We start from the raw sequence: 19,031 nt of genomic DNA on the forward strand, positions 1-19,031 counted from the left end.
TCCACCGCAGCCCCTTTATCACTTGAATTGACCTCTTGGCTTCTAGCCTCAATAATGCTTCTCTTGATGGAGTTGTATGCTGTCTCTTGGCTTGAGGTTCCAGATGTTCTTTGCTCTTCTCAACCTCCAAAGCCCATTTCTTGTTTCTAATTGTTTCTTGTTGCCAGCTACTTCCTTCACCCTTCTGTCCAACTGATTCTACTGGACCTTCCTTTGGCTTCATCTTCTCATAAGTAAGGTTGATCCTTTGACTTTGCAGCTTCCTTAACTTCTCATTATACCACGACTAGGTATGCAAATCAACTGCCCTTGTGACTGCTTCCAAGGAAGGATCCTGATGATCACTCTATTCCTTCTACTATATTATAATCTTCCCTCAACACATTTCCATCATCTTCCAGTTGATCAGGAATATCAAAGCCTCTCCATTTGATATCTCTCATCATGTTCACCGACAATCTTGAGAAAGCTAGCTTACTCACATGAAAGTCATCCTTGGCATTGGCCCAAAAGTCTTCAATAGTGGGAACATGCTTAAACATATTTTCATGAGATACCTTGATAAGACCATTAGGATCAAATCATTGCCTTGCGCTATACCATCCTAGATGATACCATTCCAATTCCTTCTCCGCAGCTGCAAAGGCAACCCGATTGGGGCAACTATCATTGTCAATTCCGAATGAGAAGGTAATCCCTATCTTACCTTCATTTCTCATTATTTTATCATAATGCTCAAGTTGCCTAGCTAATTCCATCAAAACTACCTTGTCGGGTGGGTATCTTGGAAGTCTCTTGGGACAAACTGTGCTTCCTACTACTCTAATATAGGTGAATTGCAAAAATTGGATGAACCAACTTTCATACTTCTTTATCTTTGCTTCTACTTCCAATGAGAGTCTCTTAGCAGGTCTCCCTTGTAATACCCTTACTATCTTCATGGCAAAGGCATCGCAAAACATCTTGTAATCCTTGTTGTTGTGCAAATGAAGCTGTGGATAGCATTCATGCACCAAATATTGCCCCAACCCATTTCCAACTTCTCCTAAGGCCTTAAGTCCCGGACTCTTATACAATCTATTAATTAGGTAAAACATATAGGATCCTATGTAGAATTGCTTTTGGTTTTATACGATTCTAAGTTGCAACTCTAGATTCTCGCTTATGATCCTAGACCAATCAAATCTTCTTTTCCTTTTTTCAATTTCATCAATAAAGAAGTACATCCAGTTTTCGAATTGCATAACTTGAGCTAGGCCCATGATCTGGCTGAGACAATGAGATCTCCATATTCTGATTTGAAGCCCGCCACTGTAAGCCTTGATGATCTAGTTACGCCTTTCTTTCCCTCGTGTAGCCAATCCTATTTTAGATGTGTGAAATAAGCTTCCTGGTTATCCTGAAATGATTTGGTTGCCTGATCCATCATCACCACTATCATGCTCTTATACTGGGGAATGTTAAATGCTTCTTCGATCACCTATCACCCAATGTTGGCCAACACCCTCTTCCCTTCATCAAAAATGATGGATTTACTAATCAGATCAAACCTGGATGTACATTCCATAACCAATTCTGGACAAGGCAATGTGGAAGGAAAAGTTGTTGCGTGTACAATTCCGCTCCTGTATATCTTCTTTACCAAGGGGGATTGTCCTTCCTTTAGTCTGTCCTTTATCTGTAGCATATTTACTGTATCGACTGGTATCGGCTATTCGCCTCATTTTCGAGAAGAAAGTTGTTTTGGGCATCATATCCTCTATCTTTCTTAGTATTTGTTCCCTTAGGGTTCTTGCTTGCACTAATATCTACCATCCTAAACACTTATTTCTGCCCCTTCGTTCTAAGTGATATGAACTACCCTTATCGATCTCTAAACTTCTTTTTATCGATGAATTCTACACTTATTTCTGCCTCGCCAAATGCCCTATCAATACACTTATCAATCTCCAATCTTCAACCTAAGGGTGGGACTACCACTTATTTCTGCCTTGCCTTTGCCTTAGGATGGACTACACTCATATCTCCCTCTCCAATACCTAGGGTGGTCTAGCTTATTTCTACCTCTTCAAATGTCCTATCATGGACACTTACCAATCTCCAAACTTCAACCTATGATGGGATGATGAAGTGGCGGATGATGAATGCAAGAAGAACCAAGGAAAACAAAACTAGACAAGAACAAAAGAGCGAAATCCACTTAAGGACCCCTTTCAACTCTAAATGATTTGAAGTTACATTTACCAATGGCCGGGTCTCCTCTAGAATTTAGGATCAAATTTGAGAATTTCAAATCCCTTGCAAATCTTGATGCCCTAGCTGAAAAAATCAGAGTTTGGCCCACTTGAAATTGTCCATGCATGCCACAAAAATCAGACTTTACCACTTGTTTTCTTCTTCAAGCAAAAATCGTCCAACCTTGGGAGAAACTCGCAACCTCTAGAAGTTGTAAGATCAGACCTCAAAATCGCAGCCCTCTAGCAAATATGAAATCGAACTTGGACCATAACAAATCTGCCCCTCAACTTTGCAATTCTGAAAATGTCTTCTTTTGCCACAGCAAATCACCAAGAATGGAAAGTGCAGATCCAAATTGCCTAAGAGGAAAAATCACCAAACACCATGAAAATCTGCCTTTAAAAACCACCCAAAAGAGGGAAATTCTGTCCTTTATCCAACTCGCCCAATATGGAGGATGTTCCTCTTGACAAAAATTGCTAAATCTGGAATAAAATCAGACTTAGATCATGAGAGGTCTGCTCTAAAAGGAAATCGCCAAGCATGGGAGATGAAGATCTGCTCTTAATGAATCGCCAAGCATGGGGAGCAGCTCCAAATTATCTTTAAAAATCGCCAACACAATGCCAATCTGCCCTAGCTGGAAAAATTCGTCCAAGGAAAATGCCAATCTGCCTTTGCAAAATCGCTCAAGGGAGAAGAAATCTGCTCTTAGTCAAAATCACCCAAGCACCATGAAGAAGAGGAATGAGAAGTGAGGAGATAAGGGGAAAAGACTTCCTCTTATACCCCATTTGCTTGCCCTTTTTAGCTGGCCGACTGGGACACTAGGAGCAAAAGAAACATTAATTAGAACACAAAACTAGCCCCCAATTAAATTCTTAGCCCAAAATATATTTTACCAAGATGAAATTTACTTTTTTAAATTGTCAATTAGACCCAGATTGCAAAAATAAAGTAAATAATGCCCTGGAGATGCTAAATGTTTCCATTTAATGATGATTAGTAATTAATATATCATTAAAAAAATCGGATTTGGCAAGCCAAAAGCCATTTTTCAATATTAAATTACTAATTTCATTAAAGACTTAAAAATTTCAAGGCAAATTTAATTCATTTAATGCCAATTTTTGCAATTAATCCGAATCGACTTTGCTATGCAATTTTTTTTTTTGCCAAAAATAAATCATTTCTCTAGAACCTAAAATCAATTTTCCTATTCGATTTCATCATCACAAAAATTAATTTTCTCAACTAAAAAAAATTCAAGATTTTTCAAAAAACTTAAATCTAACAAAAATTTATTTTTTTTGAAAATTATTCAAATTTACACAATTATATCCAAATTTTAAATAAATAAAAAATCGTCTAAGTACAAAATTAACAATTTTACCCTGCCAAGTGTTGTTCTTTGAAATTTGTGAGGCCTAAGGATGAAATTGGTTATTCTAGAAAATCAAGTTGAAACCGAGTGAAAATATATCTAGCCCTCTCCCTTCTAGCCTGAAGGTGTCCAAGACTTAAAGTTTTCAAAAATCAAATCAAAATTTTTTGGACAACTCAAAAAATTTGCCAAGGCGACTGAAGAAAAGGGGTTCCCCAAAATTTTGGGGCGATGGTGTGAGAACCTCACAACAATTTACAATTAAAAGTCATGCCCATAGAAAATTGCCACTAAAGCAACATCGTCAAGAGAAACATTACCATCGAAGGTCATAGATGTGCATCATGCTTCTAAGTCTCATCTTAATAAATGGAAAGCTCATAAATTGTGCAAGGGTTTTGTTGTGAGGTTTTCACACATCGCCCCAAATTCTTGGGGACCCCCTTTTTAATCGCCTTTAGGGCCAGTGGAGAAGGTTAGATGTATTTTTCACCCGGTTTCAACTTGATTTTCAGAGCTATCAGTTCTATCCTTAGGCCGAATAAGTTCAAAATTGATTTCAACTTGGCAGGATAAGATTGTGAATTTTGTACTTAGACGATTTCTTTTGAAAATTTGGATTTAATTGTAAATTTGAATGATTTTCAAATAAGGAAATTTTTCGTTAGACTTAGGTTCTTGGAAAATCTTATTTTTTTTGGTGAAATAGAATTTAATTTTGTAGGATGAAGTTAAATTGCAAAATCGATTTTTACTCTAGAGGCAATTTTATTTTTTGTCATAAAATTTTAATTATTTAGCAAAATCGATTTAGAGGAAAATTGCAAAAATTGGCTTTAATAGATTAAATTTGCCTTGAAAGCTTTTGGTATTTAATGAAATTGGTAAATTAATATTAAGAAATGGCTTTTGGTTAGCCAAAATTCAACTTCAAGGATGTATTAATTAGCAAACCCTCATTAAATAGAAATTTTTAGCATCCCCAAGGCACCATTTAATTCCGTTTTGCAATTTGTGGTTAATTAGTAAATTAAAAGTGCAGTTTTCATTTTAGAAAATTAAAATTTTGGCAAAGTATTTAAAGTGGGCCACTAACTTAGCTTTAATTTTGGTTTTTTTTTTCCTCTATAGGACCAAGTCGGCCAGCCTGGGAGGAAGGTGAAAGCTGCTATAAAGGGAGTCCCCTCCCATTTCATTTTCATCAATTCATTTGCTCCTCATGCTTGGGCGAATTTGAAGCAAGGGCAGATTTCCAGACTTGGGCGAAATTGGTGGAAGGCAGTTTTTTGGCGATTTTTGGGCAATTTCTCCATTGCCATTGTTGGGCGATTTGTCTAAGGGCCAGATTTTTTGCGTTTTTGGGGATTTTTCCTCCACTTTGTGGGCTGCGATTTGTGCCCTAGGTGGCAGATTTTACAGATTTTGCTCCTTCTTTGCTTGGGCGAATTTTGTGGAAGGGCAGATTTTTTTTTCATGCTTAGCCGAATTTTGTGGGAGCCGAATTTTGTGGGGGTCGAAATTTGAGGAAGACAAAATTCTGATTTTCTAGAGGGGCTGCAATTTTTATATCAGATTTGGGCAATTTTGTTGGGAGAAGAGATACATATGAAAGTTTGATTTTTGCATAGAAGGCAAGTGTTGGATAAGCTTAGAGGCTTTGTTTTCTAATTTGCAAAGGGATTTGTAATTCTTTGATGTCATATCCCGGGTTCCGAAAAGTTGCTGTAAGATTATTAGTTAAGGTGAAAGTCATCATCTAGAGTTGCAAGGAGTGCTTAAGCTGACATCCATTCTTTCGCTCTTTTCTAAGAATTGCACTACTTGGTTCTTCTTGCCTTTTGGTCCACCACTCTACCATCCCGTAATAGGGCGACAAGCATGGAGGATGATAGTGCAAGTAAGAATCCCAAGCGGGCAAATGCTAAGAAAGACAAAGAGGATATGACGCCCAAAACTTCCTTCTTCTCGAAAATGAAGAAAATAACCGATACTAATATCGCTACAGTGGACATGATACGGATGAGGGACAGACTAAAGGAAGGACAATCCCCTTTGGCAAAGAGGATATACAAGAGCGGAATTGTACATGCAGCAGCTTTTCCTCCTACTTTGCCTTGTCCGGAATTGATTATGGAGTGTGCATCCAGATTTGATCTAGACAGTAAATCCATCATTTTTGGCGAAGGGAAGAGAGTGTTGGCCAACATTGGCGAACAAGCAATTGAAGAGACATTTAATATTCCCCAAAGCAAGGGCATGACAGTTGTAATGGTGGATCAGGCGGCCAAATCATTTCAAGGTAACCAAGAGGCCTACTTCTCACATCTAAAGCGGAATTGGATACACGAAGGAAGGAAAGGAGTTAACAAATCAACAAGGCTTACAGTGGCAGATTTCAAGCCGGAATATGGCGATCTCATTGTTCTTCTCAGCCGGATCATGGGCCTAGCTCAAGCTATGCAATTCGAAAACTGGATGTACTTCTTCATTGATGAAATTGAAAAGGGAAAAGGAAAATTTGATTGGGCTAGGATCATAAGTGAAAATTTAGAGTTGCAACTTAGAACAGTTCAAAACCAAAGGCAATTCTACATGGGATCCTATCTGTTTTACTTAATTGCTAGATTGTATGAGAGTCCGGGACTTAGGGCCTTAGGAGAGATTGGTAATGGGCCGGGGCAATATTTGGTGCATGAATGCTATCCGCAGCTTCATTTGCACAATAACAAGGATTACAAGATGTTTTGCGATGCATTCGCCATGAAGACAGTAAGGGTATTACAAGGGGCGCCTGCTAAGAGACTTTCATCGGAAGCAGAAGCAAGGATTAAGAAGTTTGGGAGTTGGTTCATCCAATTCCCGCAATTCACATACATTAGAGTGGCAGGAAGTACAGTTTGTCCCAAGAGGCTTCCAAGATACCCGCCCGACAAGGTAGTTTTGATGGAATTGGCTAGGCAGCTTGAGCACTATGATAGAGTAATGAGGAATGAGGGGAAAACAGGCGTTTCCTTCTCAATTATAATTGGCAATGATAGTTGCCCAAATCGGGCCGCCTTTGAGGCTGCGGAAAAGGAATTGGAGTGGTATCATCTAGGATGGTACAGAGCAAGGCAAGGATTCGACCCTGTTGGTCTTATCAAGGCATCTCATGAAAGCGAATTTAAGCATGTTCCCACTATAGAGGACTTTTGGGCCAATGCAAAGGATGATTTTCACGTGAGAAAGCTAGCTTTCTCGAGATTGTCGATGAACATGATGAGAGATATCAGATGGAGAGGCCTTGATATTCCCGATCAATTGGAGGATGATCGTAGTGTGTTGAGAGAAGACTATGAGACAGTAGTTGGAACAGAGTTGAATCCAGTGGATTGGGACGATCATCAGGATCCTTCCTTGGAGGCAGTCACAAGGACAGTAGATTTGCATACCGAGTCGTGGTATAATGCCAAGTTGAGAAAGCTACAAAGACAAAAGGTTCTCCTTACTTATGAGATGATGAAACCGAAGGAAGGTCTAGTAGAATCAATCGGACAGAAGGGTGAAGGAAGTGGCCGGCAATCGGAGGCAGTTAGAAATAGCAAGAAGAGGGCTTTGGAGGTATAGAAAAGCCAAGAACGTTCGGAACCTCTAGCCAAGAGACAGCGGGCAGCGCCGTCAAGGGAGAGTATAATTAAGGCTAGAAGCCAAGAGGTCAATTCGAGTGATAAAGGGGCCGCAGTGGAGGTGAGCTCTGATTCGGAATCAAGTGGCTACAGTGAAAGTACGGAGTACTCCCCTCTCTCGGAGAACCAGCAAGGAAATATGGCAGAAACTAGTAGAGAAGAAGATGGGCCGATTGATATTGAAGAGATAAGTCAGGCGTCTAAGGCCGTTGGTGATGCTTTGTTGGTCGAACCGAATCCGGATTTGGGGAGATGCACTGCACCACTATGGTTAAGGCAAATGCTTATGCCGAGAGGCGAGGTGGTAATGGCTCACGCAGTTGATGATATCCAAGGACTAATAGAAAAGGATGATAGCAAGAACCAAAAAAGCCCGGTTGGTTGATGAGAGAGGATTGAGCATAGTTGAATCTTGGTATGTCGCATTGACTACCAGATTCAGAACACTTGAACAAATTCATGATGAGATTGCACAACACGGCCCAAGTGTCGACACTTCCATTTCGACCATGATGAGCGACGTTGGGGTGGCGCTTGATTTTGAGGGTATTAGAGAGGAGGATGTCAGTGAGACAGGATTTGGATCGAGATTGGATGAGTTAGGAAAGGCTGCCGTCAAAAGGAAACATCTGAACACCCTTTCCTCACTCAATGCTTTTATTGGGTTTGCAAAGGAATATGAGAAGGATCACGAAAGGATACTACAAGCAGCAAACAGCGTGGCAAAGTCAACAGAACTCTGAGCGAAGCACACACCTCGTCCCCCTATGGAAGAAGTTAACGAAAGGCTAGCTAAGTTCATTGCCTTAGCCAAAAGAACAAAAGAAAAAGGAAGAATTATATTAGAAGATCATCTTATGTAAGCCCAAGTGGCAACTTTCTCTTTCTTCTAGAATAGGACAAGTGTTTGTTTCTGATTGGCCACCATTTTGGTGCCTTCTCATTGGTTGCCACTTTTGCACTTTTTTCATTGGTCCATTGATGAGGTGGCATCTTCTCATTGGCCGATGGGGTGGCAACCCTAATTAGGGTTTTTGGATCCAATCTGGATCGTCGATCTTGTTTTGATCTCTACCGTCCATTGTATTTTGGACCTCTATATAAGGCCATTGGCTCTCATTTGTAAAAGGGGGGGGTTGGAGAAATTGTTGCGAAAATAATACCAAAGTGCTCTCTTTTTCATTGCATGTTGACTAAGAACATTGGGTGTTATTGCATGTTTTCTACTTCCACATAGTTAAATTTTCTTTTCAAGTTGAAGCAATTTCATTTCAAGTTGTTAGAGTAAGAGTAAAATAAAATGGATAGTTGCATGGTAGCTTTGGTAGATGTTTGATAGGGGTCAACACTAGGCCACTAGCATCCTAGCGGCTGGTTGGGAGGCTTTGTGTGGTGATCTAGTTTACTTTCCTTTGAAGCGTTGCATCTATGGAGGTAGGGCCGCTGGTTAGCCTTCATTAGATTCGATCCCCGTCCATCTACTAACCTTCCATTCTTAGGAGTAGGAGTAGTTGAGTAGCCAAATTTCATGCTTAGAAGAGGTTAGTTAGAGAAGTAAACCAAAACATCGGCATTCTCACCTTCCATCGCCATTCACCCTACATTGCCATCATCGCGCCATCAACATCATCTAGCATTCACACCGAACCACCATCTCCATTTTCTCACCAAGATCCAAATTTTTCTCAAACAAGAAAACGTAAGGCCGCCTACGTGATTACCAGCAAATCACATTGATATAACTGAGCGAGTATCCAACGGTGTAAGGAACATTGGAGTTATACTCATGTCCCATGAGAGATAACTTTTCAAGAGAGGAATTGTGTATTTGATATTCTGTATCAAGCATCCAATTACTAATATGTTATGTAGTGACACAAAACTCGCATCAACAGGTTTATTAGAATATTGTAATGTTTCTTTAGTGGTCATTTTACATCTTAGCTAGTCTTCACATTATTAGGTATTTTCTACTTTTGTCTTTAGTTCACAATTGTTTCATAATAGAAACATCGTCTTTATATATCTAAACAAAGAGTTTTCATCTCCTTTGTTTAATACAACATCAGTTTACCATAACATGGTACCAGAGTGGGTTGATGGGATTCTATAATATTTGGCTAGCCTCTTTTGATCTAGAATTTTTTCTAGGTATTTATTTTTTGTTTTTTGAAATAAAAATTGTCGGAAGTATTTTAGGAAAATGTTGTGGTTTCTCTTCGAAGATTTTTGCTGAAAATCACAAGCTTGGTCGAAATTTTGATTCCACAATTTCTTCGTTTGAGCAAAAGTCTCTAATTTTTTAAGGTTGCATGTACTTGCATGTTTGTTGCATGCACTTGCATGTGCTTTTTGTGAGTTTTGTGTCCTTTCGTGTGTTGTTTTACTATACAAAGTCTTGTGTATGCTGCGTGAAGGTTTCTCTTATGGGATTTTATAATTTATTCCCTTGAAAATTTATCTGTTGGGTTTATAATTTTCCCTAAAAAAATATTTGATTGGTTTTACCAATTTTTCCCTCAAAAGTAATGCTTTGCATACTAATCCGTGCCTCAAATTCTACTCTCTAGTTTTAATCAATTTTTCACCTCAAAAATTGCATCTAGTTTTTTCTTATTTTTCTCCTAAAAATAATCATGGTTTTTTGTGTTCTGTTTTGAGGCATAGTCCCCATCTACAAAAAGGGTTTGGTGATTTTCCTCAAAATCGTGGTTTCAATTTCATTCCTAGTAAGACTACTTATTGTACAATGACAGGCAATGGCAAGAACTATAATCCTAGAAGCAAAGGATGTTTTCAATTTTTGAGTACCTATGTTAAGATGTGGTCATTCTAGGTAGGACTACTCGTACAACGACAAGCAATGGACAAGACAAGTTTGATGATATTAACTGAGAGGCAATTATGCTACAAAAATTACCAGTCACAGATGAGATGCTTCTAGAAGTGTCATCAGGCAAGACAACTAAAGAGATTTGGGATCACTTGAATGCCTTTCATGACACATCTGGCAAGTGCCGAGCATTTTTTCTAAAGAACATGTTGCTTTTCTTATGATGGATGAGAAGATGTCTCTACAAGAGCATCTTATGAAGATCAAGGATATTTGTGATCAATTGGAGGTCATTGGTTAGGAAGAGGACATGGCAATGATTACGCTGAGAGTTTACTATGCTCCAACAAACACCTTATTGAGATACTCATCATTAGCTCCACTAATGTTGATTTGAAATTTGATAAGTTGTGTAATAAATAGTTTCAGCAAGCTAGGTGAAGATAGTAGTTTGGCCACAGTAGTGACATGGTAAGTACAAGACAAGCATTTACCACCATAGATAAAGGCAAAGATGTGTCCACTTAGCAAAAAGGATAACGCACATCTAAGGAAAGTTCCAAGAAGAAAATCACATGTCACTATTGTGGGAGGCTTGGTCATATCCAGAAGTTCTGCAAAAAGTGGTCGGTAGATCAAGAGACCAATCAGGGAGAGTCTCAGAGGCAGGCTCCTATTGCAAAGTGCTCTGAAGAGGAGTAAGCCTACTATTCTTTTTGATAAGAAGATTTTGTTAAATCGGTTAGGTAATTGATAAAATGATCATTAAGATAGTGTATTAGAATAGTTTTAGTATCTTGGGTTCTTGCTAATTTTAGCTCATTATTTTAGAATCTTAGTTAATGGTCATTTAGGTTCTTATTTTTAGTAGTCTTAATTAGATTAGATTTAGTCGTCTATATTTAGACAACTTTGCATTTTTTTTTTTTGCCTTTTTGTTAAAAGGTTTTGTAAACTCTATATATCCAACTTATTCAAGTATTTGATTAATACAATTATTCAGCTTTTTAGAGTTCCACATGGAAATCATATCCCTCCTAGGTATGCTCCCAATTTCAATAGAATCATAGTAGTGCAAGCCCACTCAAACAAGGGAGGGAGAGATTTGCAAATAAATTTTGATTAAATAGCTAATGCCCTAGAAATGTTGCTAAGACAAACAGCACACTACACTTTCAATAAGATAGAAAGTATAAGCATATGAATTTAGTAGTTGACAAACAAAAAACATAATAATTCACTAAATAGGAAAAGGGGACCTTGCCTTTTAACTTGGTTAATCAGTCAAAAACAAGATCTCTATGATAAATTGTTCCTTATCAAGATACATCTCAATTGTAAAGAAATATAGAAAACAAAACAACAATCCAAGTAAAAGAAATAAAATGGCTAAGAAATATATTATCAAAAATCATTATTTGACATGCTGCAAAAAATACCTCCTATTAGTAATTGATGAGCAAACCAAACTCTATGTGTCATAAGGTACAACACTTGATGAAAGCTTTGTAAGTTGGGTATCAAGCTAAGTGCTTGGTTTTGGGGCAAACTCCATGGTTAAGCACACTTAAAATAGTAAAAAGGCAGGTGACTACCTTCCAAGAATTCTTGATGCTTCACATTACCAAGATATAACAACTACTTAATCGAACACTAATCCCCATGATATATGGGTTCACGTCCAGTGAATTTGAACCTAAAATTACATAGTTGAATCTTAATAAAAACCATTATATATTATTGTTTAAATCAAAGTAACGAGACTCGTCGCAAGTCTCCCAAGTCAACGAGTCAAGTATGGCTTGCCAGGTCAAAATGACCTGTGACTCGGGCTCGGCGGGTCAGAGAGGGTGACTCGCATGACTCGCGAGTCAAGGCATGATTCACAAGTCATGACTAGCTTGACCCAACCGCGGCAATCAACATCCAACAAAGTGAAAACAATAAAAATGCTTGTTTTTTAACATTTTTTTGGTTCTTTTTTATCCTTAAGACCCTAAAAGGACTTTCATAACACTCTATTGTGAGAAAAAGAGAGAGAGAGAGAGAGAGAGAGAGGCAGAAGAGAAATAGAGTGTCATTGTCTTGCAACCAACTGAAAGGGAGAGGAGAAAAAGCTTGCATTTGTGACATTGGAGCAATTATATGCTTGCATTTAGATCATCAAGGAATTTATAGGAGCTCTTCTCAACACTTCTCAACTCATTTCAAAAAGGTAAGAGTTGATTTTTTGGATTTTGATGATTTTTCTCTATGCTAATGGATTTCTTGGATGAATTTTTGTGTATGTTTATAGGTTTTGTTTTACTTTAGATCTTCATAAAATACAATGCTTAAATAGTAATATTTGGTCTAAAATGTCTTATTGCAGCAACCTTGCCATTTTTCCTTCCTCATAATGGCTCCTCCAACTAAAAAATGCAAGCTCTCTAAAGGCAATAAAAAAGATGAGTGTTGGAAGTACACCATAGACTCTCCGAGTAGAGGTAGAACTCAAACAAAATGCCTATTTTGTAAGGTCATTAATAGTGGAGGCATAAATAGATTGAAATACCATATCGCTGGCATACGTGGTCATTATGTTGAGCCTTGTAAAGTTGCAACTCCTGAGGCTCAACATTTTTGTTATGTTGCCTTACAAAAATATAAACAAGAAAATGAATTAAGACAAAAACAATTAACAGAGTTAGCTCAGATTGGTTCCACTTCCCTTCCACGCTCATCTAGAACTGCTTTTGTATTTAGTTTTACACCCTCGGTTCAATAGGTTGTGTTGGAAAGGTTCTTCCCTTCCCCTCTATCATCCTAGCACTTCTACTAGTGGCAGTTCTTCTATACATCTATTCCTTGTACTGTTAGTGGCGCTGCCCCTACTAGTAGTACTGGCGTTACCTTTCATCCTAGAGTCAGAAAATCTAGGTTAGACAATTTTTTTGTACCACGTTCCACTCCTGGTGCACAACCCTCACTTGAGAGCTTGGTCTAGAATAGGGAGATCTGTGAAGCTGGAAGAAGAGCAATTTGCAAGTTTTGGTATTTCTACAACATTCCATTTAAGCAACCAGGTACTTCAACTTCATTTATATTTGATTGTTTTACATTTTAAGCTTTAAATTCAATTTTTAAAATAAAATTTTATAATTTTAACTTGATGTTGAAATATGTTAATTAAAATGTTTTTATAAATGTAACAGGACTCCTTCTTGGTAGGGGATGATTGATGTGGTTTCCATTTGTGGTGCGGGGTTTAAAGCCCCCACTGAAGATGAGTTGAGTGGGCCCCTCTCACTAGAAATGGTTGAGGAGATGAAACTTGAGTTGGAGGACCATAGAAAGATTTGGAGCCAAAGGGGGTGTACCATTATGACAGATGAATGGACAAATATGAGGAATAGGACTCTCCTAAATTTTCTTGCTTCTAGCAGAGGTAATTCATCATCCTCTTCTTTTCAAAGTCTAAAATTAATGTATTATTGAATAACTAATTTTTTGTTTTATTGACTATTCAATGATATTTATTTTGTTTTATTTTCACTTTCAGGATCCACCATGTTTATGTCAAAAATGCAAAATTCTTATGTAAGGCTATTGAGAAGGTCATAAGGGAGGTGGGGGAAGAGAATGTTGTCCAGGTAGTCACTGATAATGCAACTAATTATGTTGCTATAGGTGAAATTTTAACTTCCAAGTTTCTAAATTTTTTATTTTAATTTTTCATTAAATTTTGAAAATTAAAAGTTTTTTAACACATCTAAATTTTTAATTATTTACTAACTAATTTATAATTGCTGCAGGAAAACTTTTGATGGAGAGACACCCAAGAATCTTTTGGATTCCATGTGCGGCCCATTGCCTCGACCTCATGTTAGATGATATTGGCAAGATTGAATGGGTGAAATCATGTGTTGCTAAGATCAAAAATCTTTGCAAGTTCATCTATAATCATGCCTTGGTCGTCAGCATTATGAGGGAATACACGAAGGGAAAGGAGTTGGCTCGTCTCGGTATCACAAGATTTGCCTCTAATTTTATCACACTAAAATCCTTGCTGAGTTCAAGGTTACCTTGGAGGTGCATGTTTGTTAGTCCACAATGGAGTTCCTCTTTTGTCACCACCCCTACAAGGATAGATGCAACAAAATGCATTTATGATGAAGAAGGTTTTTGGGAGCCATGTAAGGAGATTGTGGAGGTTATTTGAATTTTAAAAACCATGTAAGGAGATTGTGGAGGTTATTTGAATCTTAAAAACTAAGTCTCAAAATTTTATAAATTAATTTATCTCATACATATTTTTGTTTTATTTTTGTTGTGCAACTTTGCAAAGTTTCATCATTGACGATTTTTTTTTTTTTGTTTAATTGTTTTGTAGATCACTAAGCCCCTTGTATCCCTCCTCTGAGTTGTTGATGGGGAGAAGCGCGCTATGAGCTACATAAATGAGGGCATGGATAGGGCCAAGGAGGCTATTAAAGCCAAATACGTAAGAGTTGAGGATAAGTATGGCCCTATTTGGGACATAATTGATAGATGGCATAATCAGCTTCATAGACCCATCCACACAACAGCCTATTACCTCAATCCGGCATACCATTTATGTGAAGATTTCAAAGCGATGAGGAGTTTTTAGTGGCCTATACACTGTGATATCGAAGATGGCCACTAATGCCACAAATATATTGCTTGAGATGGATGCCTACAATAATGCAACAGAGCCCATTTTTTCAAGTCAAATTTGCAAAGAAGGTCATACAAAATTGCAGCCAAGTAAAAATTGCAGCTTAAGCCTTATACAATCTAGTTTCTAAATTTCTAACTTTAAAGTTCAAATTTTGAAATGAGACTAATATTTTTTTCTTTTCTTTTTTTCAAAATTCAGATAAATGGTGGCAAATGTTTGGACCTTCAACCAAAAACCTTCAGCAAATCGACATCAGCATAATGAGCTAGCCAAGTAGTGCTTTTGGATGTGAGCACAACGGAAGCACGTTCGAGCACATCCACTTGAAGAGACGTAACAAGTTGTCTGTAGAGAAAATGAATAAGCTTGTCTTTGTGCATTACAAATTGTGCATTAGGACCAGGGAGATTTTGGATAGTGACACCTCTTTGATTACTCTAGAGGAGGTTGATCCAGAGTTTGAGCGGATCACTGAGGCTACTGATCCTGTCTTTGATGATAAGGACCTAGAGTGATTGACAAAGCAAACAGAGAGGTTGAGGTCGTGGCTATAGCAGCAGAGGACCAGAGAGCTACAGTTATTCCTAGTGGCACCTCACAAGAACTGGCATAGACTACAGTTGATCCTAGAGGCACCTTACAAACTGATGCTATGGCTAATGAGTCATCCAAGACCTACTTTAGACACCTTACTAAGAGGCATTTTATAAATTATACTGAGGTTGAGGTTGAGATTGAGGTTGGGGATGAGAATGAGGAGTCGTAGCTATAGTCTTGTTTTAAATTTTTTGTTTAACTTAACATATGACTGGAACATTTAATGATGACTATTTATGTGTTGGATTTTCTATCCCAGGATGCCCATTGTTGAGCTACTCAATGCCGCCCACAAATGAATTTGAATGCTCAGCCATGGACCTCATGGAAATATGCTAATCAAAGTTGCCCTTAAAAGAGTAGGGGGCCAACTGGATCCACTTCATCATTGGTTGATCATAGTACATTTTGATGGGTTTCATGGATTTATCATTTTATATATATATATATATGTTTTCTATTTCTTTCAGCTACTATTTAGTATTTAGTAATTTACCTTTGTACTTATGTAATTGATGTATGTTTAACTTTTAAGTATGTGCATTGTGATCAAATTACCTTCTATTTCATGATGTTATTATGTCTTTAAGCTTTATTCAATAATGGGTGCATGGAATGTTCTTTAAATCCTAAAAAATCTCAAAATTTCAAAGGTTTTGTCACTTTGCTGAGTCACTAGCGAGTCTGAGCTGGGTCACAAGTCAAGTTACCCTTGTCGAGTCCAAGCCGGGTCCGAGTCTCATTACTTTGGTTTAAATTATACACAAAAACAAAATGTAAATTACCTCAAACATATGGTCACAAATGATGCATTCTTGCTCCTAATCATTACCATTTAACTCATTGTTTTACTCTTTTTCAGTTTCTTTTAGGATCTCGAATTGTTATGGTAAATCGATGTTGTTGTTGTTGTATTAAACAAAGGAGATGAAAGCTCTTTATATAGATTTGCAAAGACGATGTATTAAAAGAAACAGTCATGAACTAATGACAAATATAGAAACTACCTAATAAACTAAAGACTAAGATGACCATTTAAGAAAAATTATAATATTCTAATACCCTCCCTTAACAATCATTGATTAACTGTTGTCTTTTGGTCACAAATTCTACAAAACATTATGTTGTTGCTAAGACCCTCCTTGGATCTGCAAAATGTTAATGACCAAGAAGCCATCCACAAAACTAAAACAGAGAAGGGTGCTCCCATCTTCAAACTGCCACTACAATGAGTCTGCCACTAACCCTTCTAGAATCAGCTAAACATCTAACCAGAAATCATCATAAAATATCCAACCTAATGTTGGATAATAGAGTTTCTCTTCCCTGGAGATAGAGACAAATACTGATAATAACTAGCACAATTTTGAGGAAAATCAGCAAACCCTCCAAAATTTGCAAATGAGCATGATGCTCCAAAACAGACTGCAAAAAGGTACATTTGTTAGGAGAAAAATCAATAAAATGGGACACGAATTTTGAGGTAAAAATAGATCAAATCCCAACATGATTTTGAGGTGAAAAATCAATCAAAACCTGACAATACAAAAGCTTCATTTTTTACGAAAAACATTAAAACCCAGCATATAATTTTTTAGGAAAAAATTAAAAACCCACAAAGGAAATCCACACAACTTTGCACCTTACAGAATCAAAAAAAAATTAGGGAAAAAATTATGAAAACCATCAGGAAAATCTTCATGCGGCAAAACACGAGACTTTGATGGTAAAACAACATATACAAGCAACATGCAAGTAACAAAATGCACATGTAAAAACATGCAACTCACATGCAAATACATTCAACCTTTGAAAATCAGAGACTTTTGCCCAAATTAAGAAATCACGCATTCAGCAAAAATCTTCGAAGACAAACCACAAATTTCATAAAATACCTCCACCGATTTTTATTTCAAAAAATTAAAAAAACAAATTTCTGAAAAAAAATTCCAAATCATAAAGAGGCTTGAAGTTTTCTTAAAAAAATTGCCAAATTTTACAAAATCACATCGACCTACTGTGATGCCATGTTATAGTAGATCTATGCTGTTGTAATTGTATTAAACAAAGGAGATGAGAGCTCCTTATATAGATTTACAAAGACGGTGCTTCTAAAAGTAACAATTGTGAACTAATGACGGAAATAAAAACTACCTAATAAACTAAAGACTAACTAAGATGACCATTAAAGAAACATTATATTATTCTAATACGAATACCCCCAATTCTTGCAAATATTGATATGATGTTGCAACGAAAATAGTGGATCTGGGTACACATGATCTCAGGGACATTGTACACATCTTCTTAAGAATATATTTGAACATAATGAGACCACGTCCATATTGTAGTATCTCCCAAACCCTATTTTAAAATGGCATTCCCGTTTCTACATCGCAAAACTGACTACATGAAGAAGTCTTAACAGCAGCACCAATAAACCAACTTCAACACCAATGAACAATTTGGGCAATGGGTTTACGAAGCTCGACATGTGCCAAAAAGAACTTTAATATTTGTATTCCTCTTCACAAGCAATTGCTGATGATTAGCATATAAATACCCAGTTGCAAGAACTTTGATCTTACAAATGTTAAATAACAGAATGAAAACAATGTATTAACATACCTAGACAGATGTGTCCGTTGCTGTAAATGTGGGCATGCATAGGAGTTGGCTGGAGAAAAATAACCTGCACCCAAAATAAGCCCTAATTCGTAAAAACTTACTCCTCTAACCATCCAGTAAGAAGGTCGCAAACAAAACTCAACGAACCTGTGGAGCTTCCATTGGGTAATGCTCAGGAAAATCAACCTGAAGCTGAAAGACTTCATTGTCATAAAGTGTCTCTGGTGCGCCTGCCACTTCAATAATCCACCTACCGAAAAATGTCGCCGAAAAAATTTAAGTTCGGGTTGTACTATCTTCTCATATCTTTGACCATATAGCAGCCCGCTATGCCATATCTTTCAAAACTTAAAGAAATAACAATTTCACCATCGTAACCAATACAAAAACAAAACAAAAATTAAAAATACAGACCTTTGCAGATTGTCGGTTGCTTTGTGCTTAAATCCAGTGGGAGGGTTAGACTGCCATTCATTAAGCTCCTTTTGTAGCCTATTTAAGGCTATTCTAGACAGACCCTGGACCCCAAACAGTATTTGATGAGGATTACATTGCCAAAATGCCCACCGCCAATCGATGAAACCTGAAAACCAATAATTAAACTAATATATAAAGGCAGTTCAGTTACCTTTCTCGAAGTTGAAGTACTGCTCATTGTTGCAAAGGAAAATAGGGATTAGTGATATAAGAATCGAAAAACCAGTGCTTCTCAATTCTCCAAGCAAAATTATACGAATGCTTTCCCAAAAACCCGTTAACGTTAATAACCTGCGACAGCCGTTAAAAAAACAAGATGGTACATCATCGACGTAGAGTAAAAAGCTTTCGAGTGCCTTATTTGGGCAGAGGTTACGGGCAAAAAGTCTTCATGCTTTTTTTTATAACGGAAAATTCGTGGTTATTAAAGCTTAAACTAAATTTAGATGATGAATTCCATAAAACCTAGAGCAAAGCTATAGGCCAATTATAATGGTGTCTACGAAAATCGCAAGTAACATAAATATT

At 37.3% G+C, this 19,031-nt stretch overlaps 1 protein-coding gene across 2 annotated transcripts in view; it reads right to left on the reverse strand.

Moving 5' to 3' along the window:
* Window positions 1–18,837, reverse strand: part of LOC149569080 (putative ubiquitin-conjugating enzyme E2 16) — a 93,358-nt gene extending 74,521 nt beyond the window's left edge. For both annotated transcript variants that reach the window (XM_089821866.1, XM_089821865.1), the window contains exons 1-4: window positions 18,655–18,837; window positions 18,441–18,544; window positions 18,174–18,276; window positions 18,027–18,090 (exon numbers count right to left, since the gene is read on the reverse strand). In XM_089821866.1, coding sequence (XP_089677992.1) covers window positions 18,027–18,090; window positions 18,174–18,276; window positions 18,441–18,544; window positions 18,655–18,681 — 298 coding nt within the window. In that variant the 5' untranslated portion in view covers window positions 18,682–18,837. The remainder of the gene's footprint in view (window positions 1–18,026; window positions 18,091–18,173; window positions 18,277–18,440; window positions 18,545–18,654) is intronic.
* Window positions 18,838–19,031: the final 194 nt, after the last annotated feature.

Source organism: Cupressus sempervirens, chromosome 3 (genome assembly GCF_028749045.1).
Source record: "Cupressus sempervirens isolate cs-2001-9-10 chromosome 3, ASM2874904v1, whole genome shotgun sequence".
NCBI classification, from domain to species: domain Eukaryota; kingdom Viridiplantae; phylum Streptophyta; class Pinopsida; order Cupressales; family Cupressaceae; genus Cupressus; species Cupressus sempervirens.